The following is a 19,808-nucleotide window of genomic DNA, read 5'->3' on the forward strand; positions in this document are numbered from 1 at the left end:
GGAGTGACGTGGTACAGGAGGATGTGGAGCTGAGTGGACTTGCCGATGACTGGTATCAGTGGTGTCAAGATCAGCCTCTGTGGAGGAGACTCGTGAAGGACGCTGCTGCGCAGTTGGAGGCAGTCACCCTCCAACAACGGAGGGTGGAGGAGCGACGCTCACAACAATGAGCGGAGCGCCGGGTAGCTAAAGCACAGCAAGTTGGCACAGTAGGGGGCACAGGTGGTGCATCAGCCAGTCATCTCGGTCATCTCTGTCAGTCGACTCGTGGCACCTGGGTCTGCCCCGTGACCTCCTGCCAGCAGGCGTTCGACACCTCACGTGGCCTTAAGGTGCACATAGCCTGGCACAAGCGTCGTGGTGACGTCAACGCCACTTAGTGGCGAATGGCGGTTGTTGTGTATGTGTGTGTGTATTCACATTCATTGTGGATCTTGAAGTGTTGAGTATTGTACCGAATTGGTAAAAAAATGCCTCTTGTTATTTTGGTTGCCCACCCTGGTCTAGGAGAACAGAGATAGTGGTCAGATGAGATTAGATATATAATCTAATTAGAAAAATGTCTAAAAACCTGGTTAACTCGTGGTGCTCCAGTTGATCGGTTTTCTTATCAAAACTCAAGAATTCCCATGAAAACCAAGTTTAGTCCACACACAGCTTGTTTATACTGTTGTAATATGACAAGGGAATGGACTCGATTACCAGCAGACGGAAATATTGACTTTATTACCTTCAAATCTATGCATATAAATCAGCTCAAGCCTCCAGTAAATCACGTGACTTGTGTGTGGCCACCCTCAACTCTTAATCCCTCCCCTCTCCCCGCCCACTGTGAAAACAGTCGCTGCTTTGTGTGCAGCTCACTCCTGCTGCTCCTTCTCTCTCCTTGTCTTCCATCCCCTCTCATCGTCGCCCTCTTATCCCCCACATCTCGGCATAGTCATGTCTTCTCCTCCCCTCCGTGCCCGGCGCTCCTCCTCCTCTTCCCACTGCTCTTGAGCTGTACCCTCTTTGTCTGTCTTGGGGACTTCCGTCCCGGCATCCCTTCCTTTCTTTTATTTCCATTCCCGTTCAATTTACTTTTTCCATACATCATATCCTTGACTCTACTCCCCATGTCGTGGTGTGCCACGGGTAACACAATTTGTCATATTAATATGAATTATTGTTGATACTTTAATTTATGATTATTATTCACTGGTGTGGGTATGTATGCGTTAAACCATTTGTGAGCTGGGGTTGTGGCCTATTAGTCGAGTAACCAAGCGGTCCCTGGTCGCTGGCCTCCTCCACTCCCCCACAACGCCCGGGTGGATCACGACCTGCGAGGACATGGGTCACATGCTCTGGCGACTGTGAGATCCCAACATGGGTTGAGGCTCTGCTGTGTCCCAAGCAGGCCAGTCATCTAGGCAGACTACGTTTGTGTGCATGTTGAACTTATTTTGTACTGTACGTAGCCAACCGTGCTAATCGGAGGTGTGGGGGAAAGACAACAAACTAAACACAAAATGCAGAGTCAGGGACGATTGGGTGCAGGCTCCATCAAAATGAACTCAAACTCCCTGAAATTACCCAAATATTGACGTGATTGCCCCTTAAGAACGATATAAGCCAAAACTGACTCTTCTGCCATTGGGCAGAATAATCCACTTTTACATAATGTGACATTTTCAAATGCTGTAATAAAATGGGCATTATTCCTTTAGCCACTTATTTTACAATATAAAATAGTTACCGTTAAAAGTACGATTGAAAATGTGTGAGTGTGGGATTAGTCTCGAAAGCCTGTGTAAACCCCACGCATGTGAGAGGATAATGCAACCACTGGTAGCCAGAGCCGTTTGTAGGGTGCACAGTGAATTAGGACGACTGCCCCGGGCCCCACACTTTGGGCCCCCCCCCCGTGCTTCGATGTCACGGTGTCAGATGTAATACTTATGCGTTAAATTGAAGGCGTCGGGGGGCCCACATGGTGTGATCTACCTCAGGCCCTGCACCCGCCCCTATGGACGGCCCTGGCGGTAGCATAGATTGCCTGCCCGAAATATACTTATACTGTCTTCGATTCCATATAGACATTTCCCTGCAGGTGTTTCACACACATAATCACAACAGACCCAAATGCTCAAAATCAAGAAATTCATGATTTGCATATTTGCAATTCACCGAAACGAACGTTGCGAATCACCGGTTTAAAGACATGCATCCCCTACAAAAAGCTAAATTATAATTGCTCTGCATTGCAATGAACACAATTATTTAATTATGAGAGCTGAATAAAGTGACATTGCAATTTTAAATCTGATTGTTTTTTCTTCCCACTTTCATCCTAATTGTGCCATTTGTATCGTGTCGTGAAGTATCCATTGGGAACTCCGACAGAACAGTTCAACCCACTTGAGGTGATCGCCAATTGACAGGACGACACTATCGACACACTATCGACCCGCTACACTTCACAGAAACTGCATTAATCAAGAGTGGCTGCCCAGATTTAAACACAAAAATCTCAGCAGTGCCGGCTCAGTGATTTGACCCCTGGACCACCAGGCACCGGACTTCTTATATTTTTATGAATCCACATTTGGATAATCTAAAAAGCGATCTCTTAAATTTGAAATGCAATTCTATTCTATTGATCATTCTATTGAGCATTAGGCCAAATGTGGCTCCATGGCCTGAAATAGTCGCAATTTTTTACCTGCACACAGCTATCCAACTATTGGTCATCCCACAGTCATCCCTCGGTCAACGCTTCTTCATCTACACGTCATTTTAGACGTACTCATCCAATCAGTTATCCACAACTAGCCTCATAACGAGTCACAAGACATCTTTTCAATCATCGATGTTCACCCTCCCTCAGTCACCCACATTAATCAACAGTCATCTTCTGCTCTGTCGTCCGTATCCAGGCGTTCACATTTAACCTACAAAGAATTATCCACGGAATTTTGCAGTCAATTGTCAAATCCATGCACACTTAGCTAATTCACAAAGTCGCCCAAACCCAGCGTATGACAGTCATGTGTATGGCTGTGCTTGTACACCATTTCCAACGGCACATCCCTTAGTCTGAAACCATTCTCGACGCGAGCCTAACAACCCACATTCACCCAACGGCGCCATCAACCCCACGCAGCGATCTCCCCGCGTGCGCGTGCGCATGCACCACCCGCCGCTCCTCGCCCCCCGTGCTTCAGTCGTCCTCGTCGCCGTTGGCCCATGCGGTGAGCTGGGCCTCGTGCGTGGCGCACACCACGCCCGCCTCCTCGCCCGGCTCGCAGTCGTGGACTCCCACGCCCCGGTGCCGGCACGCCACGAGCGAGCGCTCGCCGCCGCCGCAGCTCACGTCGTCCAGCAGCAGCGGCAGCGTGCCGCCCTCGCCGAACTCGGCGCGCTTGGAGGCGCGCAGGGCGCCGGGGAAGCCCAGCTGACGGCACACAACGGTCGCCGCTGGCAAGGCCCAGCGGTCGTCGCACACCGTGCCCCAGCGACCGCCCGCGAACACCTCGACGCGGCCGAGGTGCCGGGCCAGGCCACCTCGCTCGCCCGCCAGCCGCACGGCGCCCTGCCGCGGGCGCTTCCCGCCCTGCATCCCCTGACGGAAGGAACCGCGTCGGGGTGAAGTCGAATGCCCTGGCGCGTCACTTGGCCCCCATCAATCACGTCCGGGGACCAAAAAGGCGAGGCGACGCTTTTGCGGGGAAGTCGACCGGTGGTAGTTTAATGTGGTAGCATCACTCGCCTTGTCGCATTGTGGAATTTGCTCACCCATTCACAGCTCAGAGGCTGTGAACGGGTGATGAACGCCAATGCCTCGATGCGCATGTGAGCGGAAAATCACTTCTGGCTTTTAAATGCATGCTGAGGCAGCGGTGTGGTCTCCTATACCAACTGATTTTATTAACACCACTACAAAGCCCTTTGCACACCCTATCATCACTGTATTAAGTTAAACCGTGGATTGATATTTTTCCTCATAACTTTGTTTTCATTATAGCTGATCATAAATCTGGGATAAGATTCATGTTAGTAATTAATATTTGAGTCTTATTGAAATATAAAAAAACAGCCTTCATGTATCAAACAAGGCACATTAGTGCCCTACCCCCATTGACTATAGCATATCCTGTGGGATTTTAATCTTGATTTGAAGCTTTCGTGACTGCATGAATCCATACTTTTTGGTTATTTCGGTAAAGTCACGTACCGAAAGAACCAAAGACTGTAGGATTTTATCTCAATATAGGGTTAGGGTTAAGATTATGAAGCGTATTCAAGTAAAAACATTAAAAACATATATTGGTGTGCAACAGGCGTATCCTCTGGCTTCTACAGCATCATAATTTTCTACCACGTAATTCAGGAAGGATTCCATGGCTGGACTAGTGGAATGTGTGCCTGGTACAGATATGACGAGATGCTGATCAATGCCCGAGTGTAATTAAGGGTTGGCTCTCTCCTGGATAACCCACGCTATTGTGTACATATGCTGTTGACTTGGTGATAACTGCTCATTCTAAGAAGGAGTTTTGAGGCTCTGCTGCTGAAGCTGGAGCTGGCCACTCAGGGGCCTTTCCATCAGCCCCACAAAAACAAAGCACCTGGCCGGTTCCTACATGTCATTACACACCCCTCAACTATGAGTGAGGTGGTGGCTGCCGCGAGGGCGGTGGAGTTTCCACGGATGAGGCAACGTGCTCGTGACCGGCTGTGGCTAAGCTGCAGAGGTTTCCGAATCTCTGTGTGATTGTGTATGCTGATCTCATCAACGAGCACAAACGATCACTCGAACTCTGGTCATCCTCACAGCAGCAGCGGCGGCTTTTTGGCTGGCCATCGAGCAAAGGCGGTCACCACATCGCGTGGCACTTTCATATGCGCTGCTTCTGCGGCCGTCTGGTAACGCTCTTCTTTCCGATGTTAGGAAGCCACTGAAGCTGTGCACTTTTAAATCATCTAGATTGAAAACGCCCCTCCTCCCCTTTTTCTTTACCCCCTCACTTAAGTTCTTCCTCCCTTGTCTTCCACTCCCCATATCAAAGTTTAGATGTCCCGCTCGCGGTCCCCACTCGGGTGAGACGGTGAGCCCATTTGCACTGGAGGAACGGCGCAAATCTGAAATGTACTAAATTATTGCTATTGTGCGTGCCTTAGCTGGATATCACTCCACGTGTGCCCTCGTGGCCCTGTGGCCTGTATGGTGCGAAATAAGTTCGACACAGTACAACATGCATCTTGGGAAGAGACGGTCAGCCTGAAACTTCACAAGCTTGTGTTCACTGCAAATATTTGAGCATTAACCCCAAAGAGTGCAGCCCCGGAAACTCTGGTCCCACCTGCTTCGCGGTGGAGTCCTTTCTCCTCTTGGACGCGGTCGGATGCTGAGTTGCGTCCGGAATGTTCTTCTGTGGGGTCGACTGGGTGCCTGGCAGGATCCCGTACTCGTGGTAGTTGAAGGTGTGGGAGCGTCCCGCCGTGTCCGGCTGCCGGTCTGGTGCGGGCCGCCTCTGTGTCACCTCAGGCCTTTGCTCTTGCCTGGGTGGCTGCGTAGTGCTGGGAGCCTCCGTCAGGGGCACCTCATCCAGGATCAGAGCTGCGACGTTGTCAAGAAAGTTTAATCGTTCACAGTTTCGACTTATTCCATGTGTAGCTGCGGGTGTAACTTTGTGATGCCACACCGGCGAGGCCGCTCTGCCGACGCCGTGGCCGCGACGCCGCCACCACCGAGCTACGGGGCCGACGCTGCTCTTCCTTCATCACCCCCCACATGAACACACACACACACACCCCCACATAGGGCCTCGAGGGGAGGTCACCTGGCCGACAGATTTTCACCCAGAAGCCCTCTCATGGGACTAATCTTCACGGTTTCCTGCGGCCAGGGAATTGTGCGATCTCCCCCGAGGCTAACTCGCACCGCGGCGCCGTGACTTGGGTCGTAATTACATGGTCAAGACGGGGCTGCCGAGCCACCGCGGTTAGAAAACACACTGCACGAAACACGGACGTCTGAGAAAACACCGGTCCGAATGGTACGACCGGGCAGGGGAGCTCTCCAATTGGCTGGGGACCCCCTAGGATCAGCGGCAGCCCCTTTGATGTGGAAGGTAAAGTGCAGACGTCTGAGAAAGCACTGGTCCAGTGAGAGTGGCAGGCAATCTGAGCCACCTGATTGGCCGGAAAGGCCAGCGGATCAGCGCCAAATTCTCTTTGATGTAAAGAACAATAAAAGGCGAGGGAAGGTAGAATCAGTTAGTTCGTGTCCAGCACAAGCCAGGATCAGTCAGCTTGCCGGCCACTAGATCATCCGTGTGACGAGTCGCAGGGCAAGCCAGGCCCGCTACCAGCGAGAGCAGCGAGCAGCCTCATCTCTCCGCGACTTCCCGCACATCTGAACCGAACCGTGAGTACGTAAGAGAGAGTTGGGATTTAGGGAGATTAATTCCAAATAGACGAGGTAGGTCGGGTTTAGACCGTCGGGAGATAGGCTAGCCTTACCCTGCTGATTCAGGTAATAGGGACTCGCAGACGCGCCGGAAATAAACTCTAAAGCATAGGATACCGACGCTGTGTGGTCTCTGTGGTGTTGAGGAGTGCTGGGAGTGGTGTGGCCGCGGTGAGCGATGGTAGAATCGCGCGAGTACGCGTGGGATTATTTATACGGCTATTGTTTAGATTGTGCCCAAGCGTGGTGTGTGAATCCTGTCGCCAGTTACTCTGGAGGATGATTAAAGCATTTCTTTAATTCCCCAGTACACAGCAACACTTGTTCTAACATTAAACATCCGCTCCACAGCCCTTTAAATCATTTCCAATACAACCCCCCTCTGACCCCTGACCCTTCCGTGCGTGCGATTGGTGTGTCGCGCTGAAACCAACCCCGAATACCCACCCCACAGCCCTTTCAACAATCTCCATTGCCCACCCTCGGTGGCAGCGCGTGTGCGAAGGACGTCATTGCTCTCTGACCCCTGACCCCCGTTCCGCGCGTGTGATTGGTGCGCGGGGTTGTGTGAGCGGAGACGTCACGTTTGAATGGCTGAGAAGCATTGATTCTAGGCAGCCGAGTGCCAGCCCCGAGCTATGCCCCACAAACAGGACTCACGGACCCGAGGGGCCGCGGCGCGAGGAGAGGAGCCGGGGAGCAGCAGCCCTCCCCCCGCGAGCGAGGAGTTGAGCAGCAGCGGCTCTCACACGAGTGAGGAGTCCAGAGGCAGCAGCCCCCCCGAGGTCAGCCCCCCGCCAGCGGAGGACCCGGGGGCCAGCAGCCTCAACAACTTCATTAAAAGTCGTTGGTGAAGTCGCCCTATTTCTATTTAATTATGGTTTGTACTGCAGCACAGGTCGTTGCAGTATTTATGGCTTTACCTACACAACATGGAAATGAAACCGTAGAATGTGTTGCTTCCTAAAGTAATCGGTGCACCTGCTGATACGTGTGCAGTCACCTGGGTAGTGAGTCACTGACCCTAGACAAGTGAGGAGCAGTTAATAATCAAAGCAGCACGCGTAAAAAGATTTTGTTCAATTCGTGTGTATGAATGTTGAACTTCTTTCGCACCGTACGTAGCCGACCGTGCTAATCGGAGGTGTGGGGGAAGGACAACAAACACAACAAGCAGTTTCTAAAGAAATTAGTTTTCAACCTAGATTTAAAAGCGCATATCTCCAGTGGCTTCCTAATATCGCAAGGAAGAGCGTTCCATGTGCATCCCCCATGTCTTTCCTTCCCATCAAAGATGCGACGAGGACTTACTCTCTCTAGGGATGAAGGCAACGGTCTTTCCCAGCACATGCACAGGTCTCGGTTCCCAGTGGCAGCTCCCTGGAGCGGCACGGCTGCAATGGGAGATGGCGTTCATATGGGTGTGGAGAAGTGCGGGAGATGCAAATGGCTCAGCCCAGGCGTGGGTTTCATACAATTTCTAAAGATTTTTATTTTACCAGGTAAGGCCCACTGAGCTATGTCGCTCTTTTTCAGAAGTGACCTGACTATAACAAATGATAGCTCAACGAAGTGGCTTATCAGCTGGACTTTTATAGCAGACAAATACTCGAAACGCACGTTGATTTTAAATGTGGAGGGGAAAACCGGAGGACCCAGATAAAAATCCACGCGACCATGGGGAGAGAGACACACAAACTCCAAATATACAGCAGGCATCGTCAGGGTCTGGATCGAACCCACGACTTCCTGCATACCAGGTGAGGTAGTTAACATCTCGCCATCACGGCACCTATCAGCATATTCAGTAAAACTGATATTGTTCACGATGAGATATCCGTGACGATTCATGAGGATGGGGTCATAGGTCCGCCATCTAAAACGTCGAGGTTTTTGTTGTCATTTGGCAACATTTCTATCAAATTTCTACAAATGTATTTATTTATTACATTCATTATGTACCAAGAGTATAATATATTGTTTTTATGGGGCTCTCAACCAGAAGTTCAGCAAATAAAACGTGCCCATGTTTTGTTCGCTGCGTGACATGCTGTGCTACTCATAAGCCGTCACGGTTTTCCCCATACATGCTGTCCAGCCCCCTGTGTGTTTCACCAAGTACCGTGAGGGATCCACGAGCTTGTACAACGTTCCGTGTGGCTCCGTGGAAATGGCGAGAGGGGTGGACATGAAGTAGAGCTCGCCTTTTGAGAGATGCACACGCAGCAGGCAAGGATTCTCCATTTCACACTTTGTAGGGGGGAAGTGATATTAGCAAGCACCTCTCCAGGCCATCAGCACGGTTGGCTACGTACGGTGTGAAAGAAGTTCAACAGAGATACATATATACAAAGGAGCGGTGGCATTCCCCAGTGCTGATGACAACAAATCACTTCGAGGCTACCATGAATTACAAGAAGCCCGAGCTGCTTCAAATGCAAGTTTTTGTTCCTGGATGTATATAGCCAAGAATCAATCTAAGATTGCAGTGCCTATGTTCCCCTGCACATTAAATGCCATCGCGGTGGCGAGATGTTAACTACCTCGCCTGGCATACATGAGGTCGTGAGTTCGATCCCGACCCTAACGCCTGTTGTATATTTGGAGTTTGTGGTGGCTCTCTCCCTGTGGTGTGGATTTTTCTCTGGGTCCTCCGGTTTTTCCCTCCACGTTACGAAGCAACATCACGCGTTTAGAGTGTTTGGCTGCTGCTATACATGTCCACATGATAAGCCACTTCGTTGGGCTATCTGAAAAAGAGCTATGTAGCTCAGTGGGCCTTCTCTGATAAAGTAAAAGTAGTTTATAGTTTTCCACCACAAGCTCGGTGCACTACCCCCACCTCACACATCCGTATGTGCTTTGCTGGCCCCTTAGGCTTGTGCCAAGCAAACGGTGACTACAAAAACACCTCAAGAGGGTCATGTCGTGCGTGTGGCGTGGTGACGTGGGGCAGCTTTAGCACAGAGGTTCTGAGTTCAAATATGGCAAGCCGCCCTGGTCGGGGTGCATTTACTTCACAGTGGATGTTAAAGATCCCCCGACAGCATGCGACAATGAGTTGGCCATTGCGTACCAATAATAGGAAGCCACTGGGAGCTATGCACTCTTAAATCTAGAGCAAAAACTCATTTTCTTACAACTGCTTTTTCTGTGTGTAGTTTGTTGTCCTTCCCCCACACATCTCCGATTAGCACGGTTGGCTTACATACGGTGTGAAAGAAGTTCAACATACATGCATACCAGTGTCATGGCCAGAATTTGATAAGATCCCCTGGAAATTACTCAATTGGGATGACACGCAACAATCATCATTCCCGACTGGCAGACTGTCTGTGAAACACAGCACCTGCATTATAGACTTGCACTATAGGAATGGTGCAAATATGAAATGTACTAGATTATTGTTAGCGTGCGTGACTTTGTTGGCTCTCACGCCACGTGGCTCTGTGGCCTGTGTGCGTTTGAGGGTCACATGGGACTGTTGTTCGATTGCCTGGGTGCACTCCATAGTGCACGGGCCCCTCGGTGGACCCGATGGCACGTGAGTCTTATTTTATTTTACGACGCTTCATTTACCCTGGAAAGCCTCGCAGGGTCACATGACTCTTTTTCATAAAGGCCCTGCTCAGTTTTCCCCAATACGATTGGTGATGATTACTTAATTGTGTGATTCCAATTGAGCAATTTCCGGTGTAATGTTTTAATATTTGGCAATTTGTGACCATGGAGCCAGGCCACAGTTGCCGGCTCTTTAACGTCGGCTGCGAAGCGGACAGTGCGGAGTACTTCTATCCCCGCAGTGTTAATCGGGGCGGCCCGCTGAATATCGAACCGCGAGCCTCTGCAAATGAACGGGCAACAGGCTACGTCTGGGCCGTGTGGCCGCCGTGGCGCGTGCGTGTCGTAGCCTTCACCAGACTCGTCCTCTCCAAAAGAGATGATGGCGCTGTGGTAGTTGTTGATGAGTCCTGGGAAGGCGCAAGTCTGACCAGTGCCCATGCACAGGTCACGCTTGTGCCACGCTCCGTCCGGACCCTCCTCCAAAGCCATCAGCACCCTGTCGTACCACATCACACGGGAACGTGCACTCGTGGACACGTGCACGCGTGTACAAAGCATATGCACACAATCCACATGCAAACGTACACAATACACATGCACATGTACACAATGCAAATGGACACGTACACAAAAAAAATTACAAAGAGTATAGCCTTAGACTGTAGGGGAAAGTGCTGTTAGCGAGCACCTATGAAGGCCGGCACGGCACACGAGGGGGTGGGTGGCCAGCACCACGCCCGACCGCCTTCGTCTCCCCAGTGGCGATGTTTACACACTGCACCAGGTACTCATTTGAGGCTGAGTCGACTTAGGGGAGGCCCAGGACCGGTTCAAATAATCGTCACTGGTGTTGGCCGTGAGCAGGAATCGATCACGGGTCGCCGGGTTCATAGCGCAGTGCGCTTACAGTGACACTACAGCTCCCTACAATGCACGTGTGCACACACACCATACGCGTGCGCACACACACCATACGCGTGCGCACGCACACAATACACATGGGCGGATACACGCATTCACAAAAAAAACCTCGGAGCCTGACCCGAATAACCCAGATTGTGGCGTGAGCTCAAAATGCTATCGAAATAAATAAGTAAACACATTTGAAAAAAAACAACTCCGACTGGAGCACATTGCATGCGCACGACTAAGTTGCATGTCTTGGGAGATGTCATGCGTGGGTGCAGTCGTCATTCTAAAGCCGTACGCTTCTCTTATCCGTCGTATGGGATTGGGTGAGCCCACGCACATAAACACCAGGCTTTCCCTAATTTTATATGGTTATTAAATTTTTTAAAATGCGATTCAACTTTTAAATCCGGTGTCGCCGGTACTCCCGGCCCCTCTTCCTCCCGTCATGAATCCTTAATGAGGGGGGACAGGTCGGCTAAATATGTAGTGAGTTCAACTGAGTCGCAGACGTACTCTTTGGAGGCAACACATTTATTAATACCAACACAAGGGGTAACTGCCCCATAACAAGATAACAACTTCTTCTTCGTTCTTTCGGTAAAGTCACGTAGAATTGAAATAATAAAATAATACAAATAAAACATAATAAAATCATTCTCACGACGTTTCGGCCACAACGCAAGTAGCCATCCTCAGGTGGAGAACAGGTCTGTCGAGGAGACAGAGTCTGAATGACAAGCCCCAGGCTTGGAGTGACTATTTAAGCTGGGATGGAGGGGCAAAGAGCGCGTTGACAAAATAATTTGCATATCAAAAGTAATTTAGCATATTTATGGGAAATGCAGATATGCGATTAGTACTACTTGTGAAATGCGTATAAAATTGTAATGCTTAATTCAATGTACAAAGTAATATATAGTATCGTAATGGTATAGTGAATATACAGCAGTGTGATATACATTAGGGTGGGTAGAATAATACATAGTGTAATATTACAATGTGAAGTATTGGAAATGACGGCAGGAAACTCCTTGACGGGTAACACACTCTTTATTAAATCTTGACTTGTCACGATACAACGTGTGGTCTCTATTCTTCTGACTGCACACTTCTCTTAGCTCGTGTAGACTCTCTGCCTCTGGCTACACTCTTCACTCAGCTCGTGTAGACTCTATGCCTCTGGCTACACTCTTCACTTAGCTCGTGTAGACTCTATGCCTCTGGCTACACTCTTCACTTAGCTCGTGTAGACTCTGTGATGGCTACACACGCATCACTCGTCTCGTGTAGACCCTATGCCTCTGGCTACACACACATCACTCGTCTCGTGTAGACCCTATGCCTCTGGCTACACACACATCACTCGTCTCGTGTAGACCCTATGCCTCTGGCTACACACACTGCCTGCTCACACTGCATGCTCACCCTACACTCCGCCTCTGGGTTACACAGAGTCCCGGTCCCCACAGGACAGCGGGACTGGGTACCCCAGGGCCCTATCTCTTCCTCTCCGTCTTCAGTCTTCGCTGGTTACACACTCTCCCCGTACGCCTGTGTGCATCACCTTATATAGTCCCTCCTCACGGGAGACGGAGCGGATGCGGACCTCAACGTGAGCATCGCTCCTTAGTTAACCAATCACGACGCGCTATCTCTACGATCCGTTTTCCCCAAGCGCGTGTTTCCACTACCCAACCAATCACGCCGCGCTGCCACCCGATCACTCCCTCTCAAGCGCGTCACCGGCACACAGCCAATCAGCACCACATAACCCACGACCCCGCGCTGACCCCTGATCCTTCACCGTCAGCGCGCGTCACCACACACACAGCCAATCACTACGCGCTGGCACCCGATCGCTACCCCAGCGCGTATCACCACTACATCACCCCCTCCCACATAGCTTGCAGCCGGCCCGGCTGCTAACCAACAACATCACACAACGTTAACACAACAAAAACCCCACCCCCCCAGTGTGCCCCGTAACGCAACAACAACACAACAGCAACCTATGTACAAATTGACAACTAACACAAGAAAAGTCAACAACAACACACACAACACCTCGATAAGAAGCTATATACAGCCCGACGAACAACACAATAAAAGCGATTTCCAGAAAATGAACGCGCCCAGCGTCTCTGTGACTAAACGCAGTGACGAGGCGCTCCAGCTTCCTCGACTCCTCACGTGGTAGGTCATAAAAAGTAGCGCGACCTGGCGCGAGTCCGTCTGGCCGGTCCGTCATATGGGACGGGACGCTGACGACCGTCCGGTGGCTCCGGCTGCTCTAGACGGCGCGGATCGGGCCTGAAAGGACCGGCCCCGCCGCGAAGATCCGGCCGCCGGTGGTCGGCAGCTGTCAGTTCCGAGACACCTGGGAGGAGATCAGGCGGAAACATGTGAGGATCAGGCAGAGACATTTCCCCCTTTGGGTCGTCGGTCACGTCACATGCTCGGCCCTCACGACACAAGGGGAGGCCATATGGAGGCGAGAACGGTTTCAGTCGGGAGGGGTGAACGTACCACCGTCGCTTTCCCCATTTTATCTGAACGCACTGGGGGCGTGCAACACGCACGACCTCCACGGGTCCCCGCCATGGCTTCAACAATTTAGGCGACGTAGCCAAAGGTGCCTGAGGGCAATGCAGCCAGGCCCTGTCACCTGGTTTCCAGTCGTGCACGGACACCTTCCGTGCACGCAACCGCTCGTTTGCAATTTGGCGAGCCCGCGAATTAAGCCGTGCGGCCTCCCTTGCCTCTGTCAGCTTATGAATATTAAATTTAATATGTTCTGCCAAGTTTGAATTAGTTCGTGGTGCGGACAGGCCAAGCTGCGTTTCCATGGGCGGGTCGGCTTCCCGACCGTACATCAGATAGAATGGGGAAAGCCCCGTCTCTGCATGGGGGGCCATTCTATACGCGGCGAGGACCCCCGGGACCTGCAGGTCCCAATCAACATGTGCCTCACACACCCGCTGGCACAGCATAGAAGTCAAAGTCTTGTGGAGTCTCTCCACCATCCCGTCCGTCCGCGGGTGGTACGGGGAGGTACGCACCTTCTTAGTACCCAACAGATCGCACACCTCTTGCAGCAATTTACTAGAAAATTTTTTCCCTTGGTCGGTCAGCAAGCGTTCGGGAGCCCCCTTGTCCAGGACGTAGCCCTGGACAAAGGCGTCCGTCACAGCCGCCGCCGACTGGTTGGCGAGTGGCCACGCCATAGGCCACCGGGTAAAATATTCGACCCCCACCAACAGGTACTTATTACCCCTAGGCGTGACTGGAAAAGGCCCCAGAATATCGAGCGCAACGAGCTCGTTGGTGCGCGAGACTTGAATAGATTGCAGCGGTGGATTAGCTGCTACGGGCGGTGGTTTCCGTCTGGCGCACTCAACGCATCCCTTCAGAATATTCACCACGTCAATCCCCATCCCCAGCCAATAATAGTCACGCTGAAGCAGGGCAAGCGTTTTGCTTACTCCCAAATGCAAGAGGCGTTCGTGTGCGGCCAAGACAACTTTCCCCCTCACAGCGGAAGGCACCACAAGTGCGTGCCGCCGGGACAAACTGTCCCATCTCATTAACATGCCTCGCTTAAGTACGTAGGAGCCAGTTCGCTCCTGGTCCTCTTTGGGACCCCCCACCCTGCGGCGCAATGCTAACAGGGAGCTGTCCGCCATTTGGAGACGGCCCCACTCACTCAGCGACAGTGAGAGCAGCGAGTCCTGACCCTGAGAGGTAGCGGGGACATCCCCGATTGGTGCGCCCGCGGTCGCAGCCAACGCCCCCATAGCTTCCACGACTGGCGGTTTACAGCGCGCCGATCCCGATATACATGCACATTTATGACAAGGCAACAATCGCGACAGGGCATCAGCATTTGTGTATCGCAACCCCTTACGGTATGTAGTCGTGAACTGATAGTCCTGGAGGACTTCCAACCACCGTGACAATTGGCCCGAGGGTTGGGCGACCCTCAATGAATACTGTAGCGCCGCGTGGTCCGTCCGGACCGTAAAGTGACGACCATAGAGATACGGTCTGAATTGTTGTACAAAAAAACAATGGCAAGCAGCTCGCGACGGGTGACGCAGTAGCGCTGCTCCGCCGGTGACAACACCCTGCTACCATAAGCGACCACCCTTTCGACTCCCCCAACGACTTGGGATAGCACCGCCCCAATGCCCGTGTCGCTAGCATCCGTATCTAGCAAGAAGGGACTCGCAAAATCCGGATAGCGCAAGGGTGGGGCACCCACCAAGGCGTCCCGGAGGGAGCAGAACGCGGCCTCCTCCTCCGGTCCCCATCGGAACTTCACTCCTTTCGCCGTTAGAGCGTGCAAGGGTTTTGCAATAGTGGCGAAGTGCTCAACGAATCGGCGGTAATAAGAAGCAAAACCGATGAAACTGCGCACGTCCGAAACTGACGTGGGTGTCGGCCATGAACTGACACAGTCCGTCTTCGCGGGATCGGTAGAAATCCCCGAAGAGTCGACAATGTGACCCAAGTATCTAACGGACTTACGAAAAAGGTGGCATTTGGCCGGTTTAAATTGTAATTTAGCCGATCGCATTCGTAAGAACACCCCTCTCAATCGCTGGAGGTGTTCCTCAAATGTTTTACTGAAAACAATGACATCGTCAAGGTAAATCAAGCACGTATCCCATTGCAAGCCCGACAAAACCAACTCCATAAGGCGCTGAAACGTCGCTGGAGAAGAGTGAAGTCCCATGGGTAACCGGTTAAACTGGAACAGGCCCCCTGGAGTCCGAAATGCTGTCTTAGGTTTTGACTCTTCGTCGAGTGGCAACTGCCAGAATCCCGATAATAAATCAAGAGTCGAAAAATATCACGCACCAGACAATGCATCGAGGGACTCGTCCATCCTGGGGAGCGGATACGTGTCAGCCACAGAGATCTTATTCAGGCGACGGAAATCTACGCAAAATCGCAAGGAGCCGTCCTGCTTCTTAACCAGCACAATAGGTGCTCCCCAAGGACTGGAGGAAGGCGAAATAATGTCGGCTTCCCGCATATCGTTAACGGCCGACTGAACATGTTCCTTCTCAGCAGGACTTAGTCGGAAGGGATTTAGCCTGACCGGTGCCGCATCGCCCGTTTCAATGTGGTGGCGTAACAAATCCGTGCACCCAATGTCATACTTATGTTTACTGAACACATCAGAAAATTCCATTAGCAACTCGCGCAGCGCACCCAACTGTACCGCTGACAAATCGTCCGAGTCCGCGCACAGCGAATGGACCCATTCAAGGTCCTCCCTCGATTCAATGTTCTGCGTGGGGCTCGGATCAACCTGCGCAACCAGCCGCTCATCCGCAGGGACCCGCGCCGCGTGAGCTAGCACGGTGCCCTGCTGAATGACGGCCGGCCGCGACCCAGCGTTTAAAACCATCACAAACGGATCCTTGTCGGCCCGAACCAAAGTGTGAGCCACCGACAAATCGACACCCCCGACAGCCCTGTTAGTAGGACCCAAAAGCATGCCTTGTTCCGAAGTCTCCCCCACCCACGGTTTCCGCAACCGGAGGGGAATTAACATCTGTGAACCCGGGGGCACGTGCACGGTCTGTGTCGCCAACGCTTGTATCGTAGCGCACGCCGTCCGAATTTCAGTAGGGCCCGTCAAAAATGAAATACGGCGACCCGATGGTAGTTCAATGCAACGCTGATCAATGAGAATTTGAATGGGCATTTTAGCCAAAAAGTCAGTGCCCAATAGACAAGGAACCGCCAAGGAAGAAGAAACGAAAACGGGTCCCGACAATTTGATATCTCCAATGCAAATGGACGCCCTAATCTGACCGATAATGCCCAATGATCCCCCATTAGCGGCGTAAAATGGCACGTCCACTGGGAGCAGCGGTCGACATTGGACGGGGAGAATGTTGTAAATGAGGTCCGATATAATAGTCGCCGACGCCCCCGTGTCCACTAACACCCTGACCTCGACCCCATCAATGTATCCCGTAACGACGGATGATCCCGCCGAGGCAGCCACTATTCTGTGCCCCAACTCCGACCATTTAATGTCCCCCCGGTCCCGGCCGAACCCCCCTCGCCGAACCGAATCCCCGAACCCTAACCGGCTCTCCTCTGCCGCAACGCGACGGCCCATGTGTGTCGTGCATGTAAGCCGAGCATGTGAGGTGCCACGACTCGCCGGGGTTTGTAGGGATGACTTGGGGCCTTGGTCGTCGTCCAGCCGAGGTCCCATGGCGCGCTGACGTGGAGCGCGGCAACCGGACGCCACGTGGCCCCGGAGGCCGCAGTTATAACACGTGATGAGGGTCGTCGGAGATCTCGGTTGCTCCAGCTTGCGGGCCGATCGCAGAGGCGAACGACCCCCCGACCTCCAGTCCCCTGGTCGTCCCGCGGTGAACGCCTCCTCTCGTGGGCTGACGACTTGGGGTTCGGTGACTACCGGGCCCGGAGCTGAGGCCACGGCAGCGTTGCAGACGACCCCCTGTTTGCGTTGAAGGACCTCGTGCGCTTGTATACTTGTAGCGACCCGCAAGGAAGAAATATCGATCTCGTCGGCCGTGTTGATGGGGACCCCCAGGTCCTGCGCCAACTTGAGCAGTTGCTCCAAAACCATCGCATCTTGCCCCTCCTCATCCATACGAGGGAACGCGGCGTCGGCGAGAGCCAGCAACGCCGTGCGATAGGCGAGCGTGGTCTCCGTGTCCGCCTTCCGCCTTGCATAAAAATGATGGCGACACGCCGAGGGAGGTCCGTAGACCTTGGCCATGAGACCCAGCGCTGCCTTAAGCGTGGAGCGGTCCGACCTCCGTGCGGACATGAAGGCCGCGAGCGCGTCTTCGTCCAACATGGCAGGCAGTGCCCGCAGCGCCGTAGCGTCGGACCAGGCGGCCATCTCCTGATGCGCCAAAAACCTGCGCTGAAATTGGCCCCAGTCCCCGCCTTCCGCCTTGAAGGCTGACAATGTGGGAAGGCGCTGTTGAAAGATGAAGTCGTCCTCTGCCTTGTGGTTCCTCGCCGCCGCCCCGTCGGTGTGTAAGATGGCGGCCCCAGTGGCGGGTGTCTGATGGCGGTCTGCAGCGCGCGTTGATGACGCAAGCGGGCGCGCTTGGAGAACCGCCACCACGTGGCGGTCGGCGTTCCCGCCAAAAGTCGGCGCAGATGAAATGGCGGGAATCGCCAAGTCATTTTGGCGGGAATCTGCGGGGCGACCCTGTAGAATGTCCGCCGCCGTCCCCGCTCCTCCCGACGAGCTGATTTCCGCCAGGATGGACGCGGCGGCGAGCAGCAGCTCCGCCAGACGGGAGTGCGCCTCGCGGAGCACGGCATCGGTCCCCAGTCGCTCGCCCGGCGCCGTCGGCGGATCCTGCAGCGTGGGCAATTCTTCGTCCTCACCCCCCGATGCCAGCTGGCCCGGGTCGTCAAGGTTATCCTCGCGGTCAATCCCGTGGGTCCGACTGGTCTTCCTTGTATCCATGCTTGGAAGACTGTTTCACTTCTGACACCAGTTGAAGTATTGGCAATGACGGCAGGAAACTCCTTGACGGGTAACACACTCTTTATTAAATCTTGACTTGTCACGATACAACGTGTGGTCTCTATTCTTCTGACTGCACACTTCTCTTAGCTCGTGTAGACTCTCTGCCTCTGGCTACACTCTTCACTCAGCTCGTGTAGACTCTATGCCTCTGGCTACACTCTTCACTTAGCTCGTGTAGACTCTATGCCTCTGGCTACACTCTTCACTTAGCTCGTGTAGACTCTGTGCCTCTGGCTACACACGCATCACTCGTCTCGTGTAGACCCTATGCCTCTGGCTACACACACATCACTCGTCTCGTGTAGACCCTATGCCTCTGGCTACACACACATCACTCGTCTCGTGTAGACCCTATGCCTCTGGCTACACACACTGCCTGCTCACACTGCATGCTCACCCTACACTCCGCCTCTGGGTTACACAGAGTCCCGGTCCCCACAGGACAGCGGGACTGGGTACCCCAGGGCCCTATCTCTTCCTCTCCGTCTTCAGTCTTCGCTGGTTACACACTCTCCCCGTACGCCTGTGTGCATCACCTTATATAGTCCCTCCTCACGGGAGACGGAGCGGATGCGGACCTCGACGTGAGCATCGCTCCAATCACGACGCGCTATCTCTACGATTCGTTTTCCCCCAGCGCGTGTTTCCACTACCCAACCAATCACGCCGCGCTGCCACCCGATCACTCCCTCTCAAGCGCGTCACCGGCACACAGCCAATCAGCACCACATAACCCACGACCCCGCGCTGACCCCTGATCCTTCACCGTCAGCGCGCGTCACCACACACACAGCCAATCACTACGCGCTGGCACCCGATCGCTACCCCAGCGCGTATCACCACTACACAATGTATAAGGTAGTGTATAGCAATACAGTATATAATTTAATGTTGGGTTTGTCTATGGCAGTATATAGTATGGTGTAGACTCGTGTGATGTAAGAGAATAAAGTTTAGATGGTAGCATATTACATTTTTTGCGACATAGAATTATAATGTATTACTTACTGTTAGTTACTCAGCTTATTGTAGAGTATATTTAGTATACTATGTAGTTTATACTTTAGTTGTTTACGTGGTGGTTTAGTTACTGCAGCTACATATTATTAACACTCCTTCCCTTTATGAATGCTACCCCTATCCCCTCCCTTTGATGCTGCTAATCCTGCATAATGCACGGGCATAATGACTTTAAACCCCTCGCCAAACCTCCTACGCATTTCACAAGTAGTACTAATCGCATATCTGCATTTCTCATAAATATGCTAAATTCATATTGATATGCAAATTATTTTGTCAAGGCGCTCTTCTCCCCTCCATCCCAGCTTAAATAGT

General features: G+C 52.5%; 1 protein-coding gene across 3 annotated transcripts in view; it reads right to left on the reverse strand.

Moving 5' to 3' along the window:
- Positions 1 to 2,128: 2,128 nt before the first annotated feature.
- The window catches only part of LOC144723698 (HHIP-like protein 1), a 46,021-nt gene continuing 28,341 nt past the window's right edge, over positions 2,129 to 19,808 (reverse strand). For 2 of the 3 annotated variants that reach the window (XM_078602623.1, XM_078602622.1), the window contains exons 9-13: positions 10,372 to 10,514; positions 8,577 to 8,658; positions 7,766 to 7,848; positions 5,346 to 5,602; positions 2,129 to 3,604 (exon numbers count right to left, since the gene is read on the reverse strand). In XM_078602623.1, the coding sequence (XP_078458749.1) occupies positions 3,203 to 3,604; positions 5,346 to 5,602; positions 7,766 to 7,848; positions 8,577 to 8,658; positions 10,372 to 10,514 (967 nt within the window). In that variant the 3' untranslated portion in view covers positions 2,129 to 3,202. The remainder of the gene's footprint in view (positions 3,605 to 5,345; positions 5,603 to 7,765; positions 7,849 to 8,576; positions 8,659 to 10,371; positions 10,515 to 19,808) is intronic. The other variant, XM_078602624.1, reaches the window with a different exon arrangement.

The sequence above is a fragment of the Lampetra planeri genome, chromosome 18 (genome assembly GCF_965212315.1).
Source record: "Lampetra planeri chromosome 18, kcLamPlan1.2.h2, whole genome shotgun sequence".
In the NCBI taxonomy this organism is placed as follows: domain Eukaryota; kingdom Metazoa; phylum Chordata; class Hyperoartia; order Petromyzontiformes; family Petromyzontidae; genus Lampetra; species Lampetra planeri.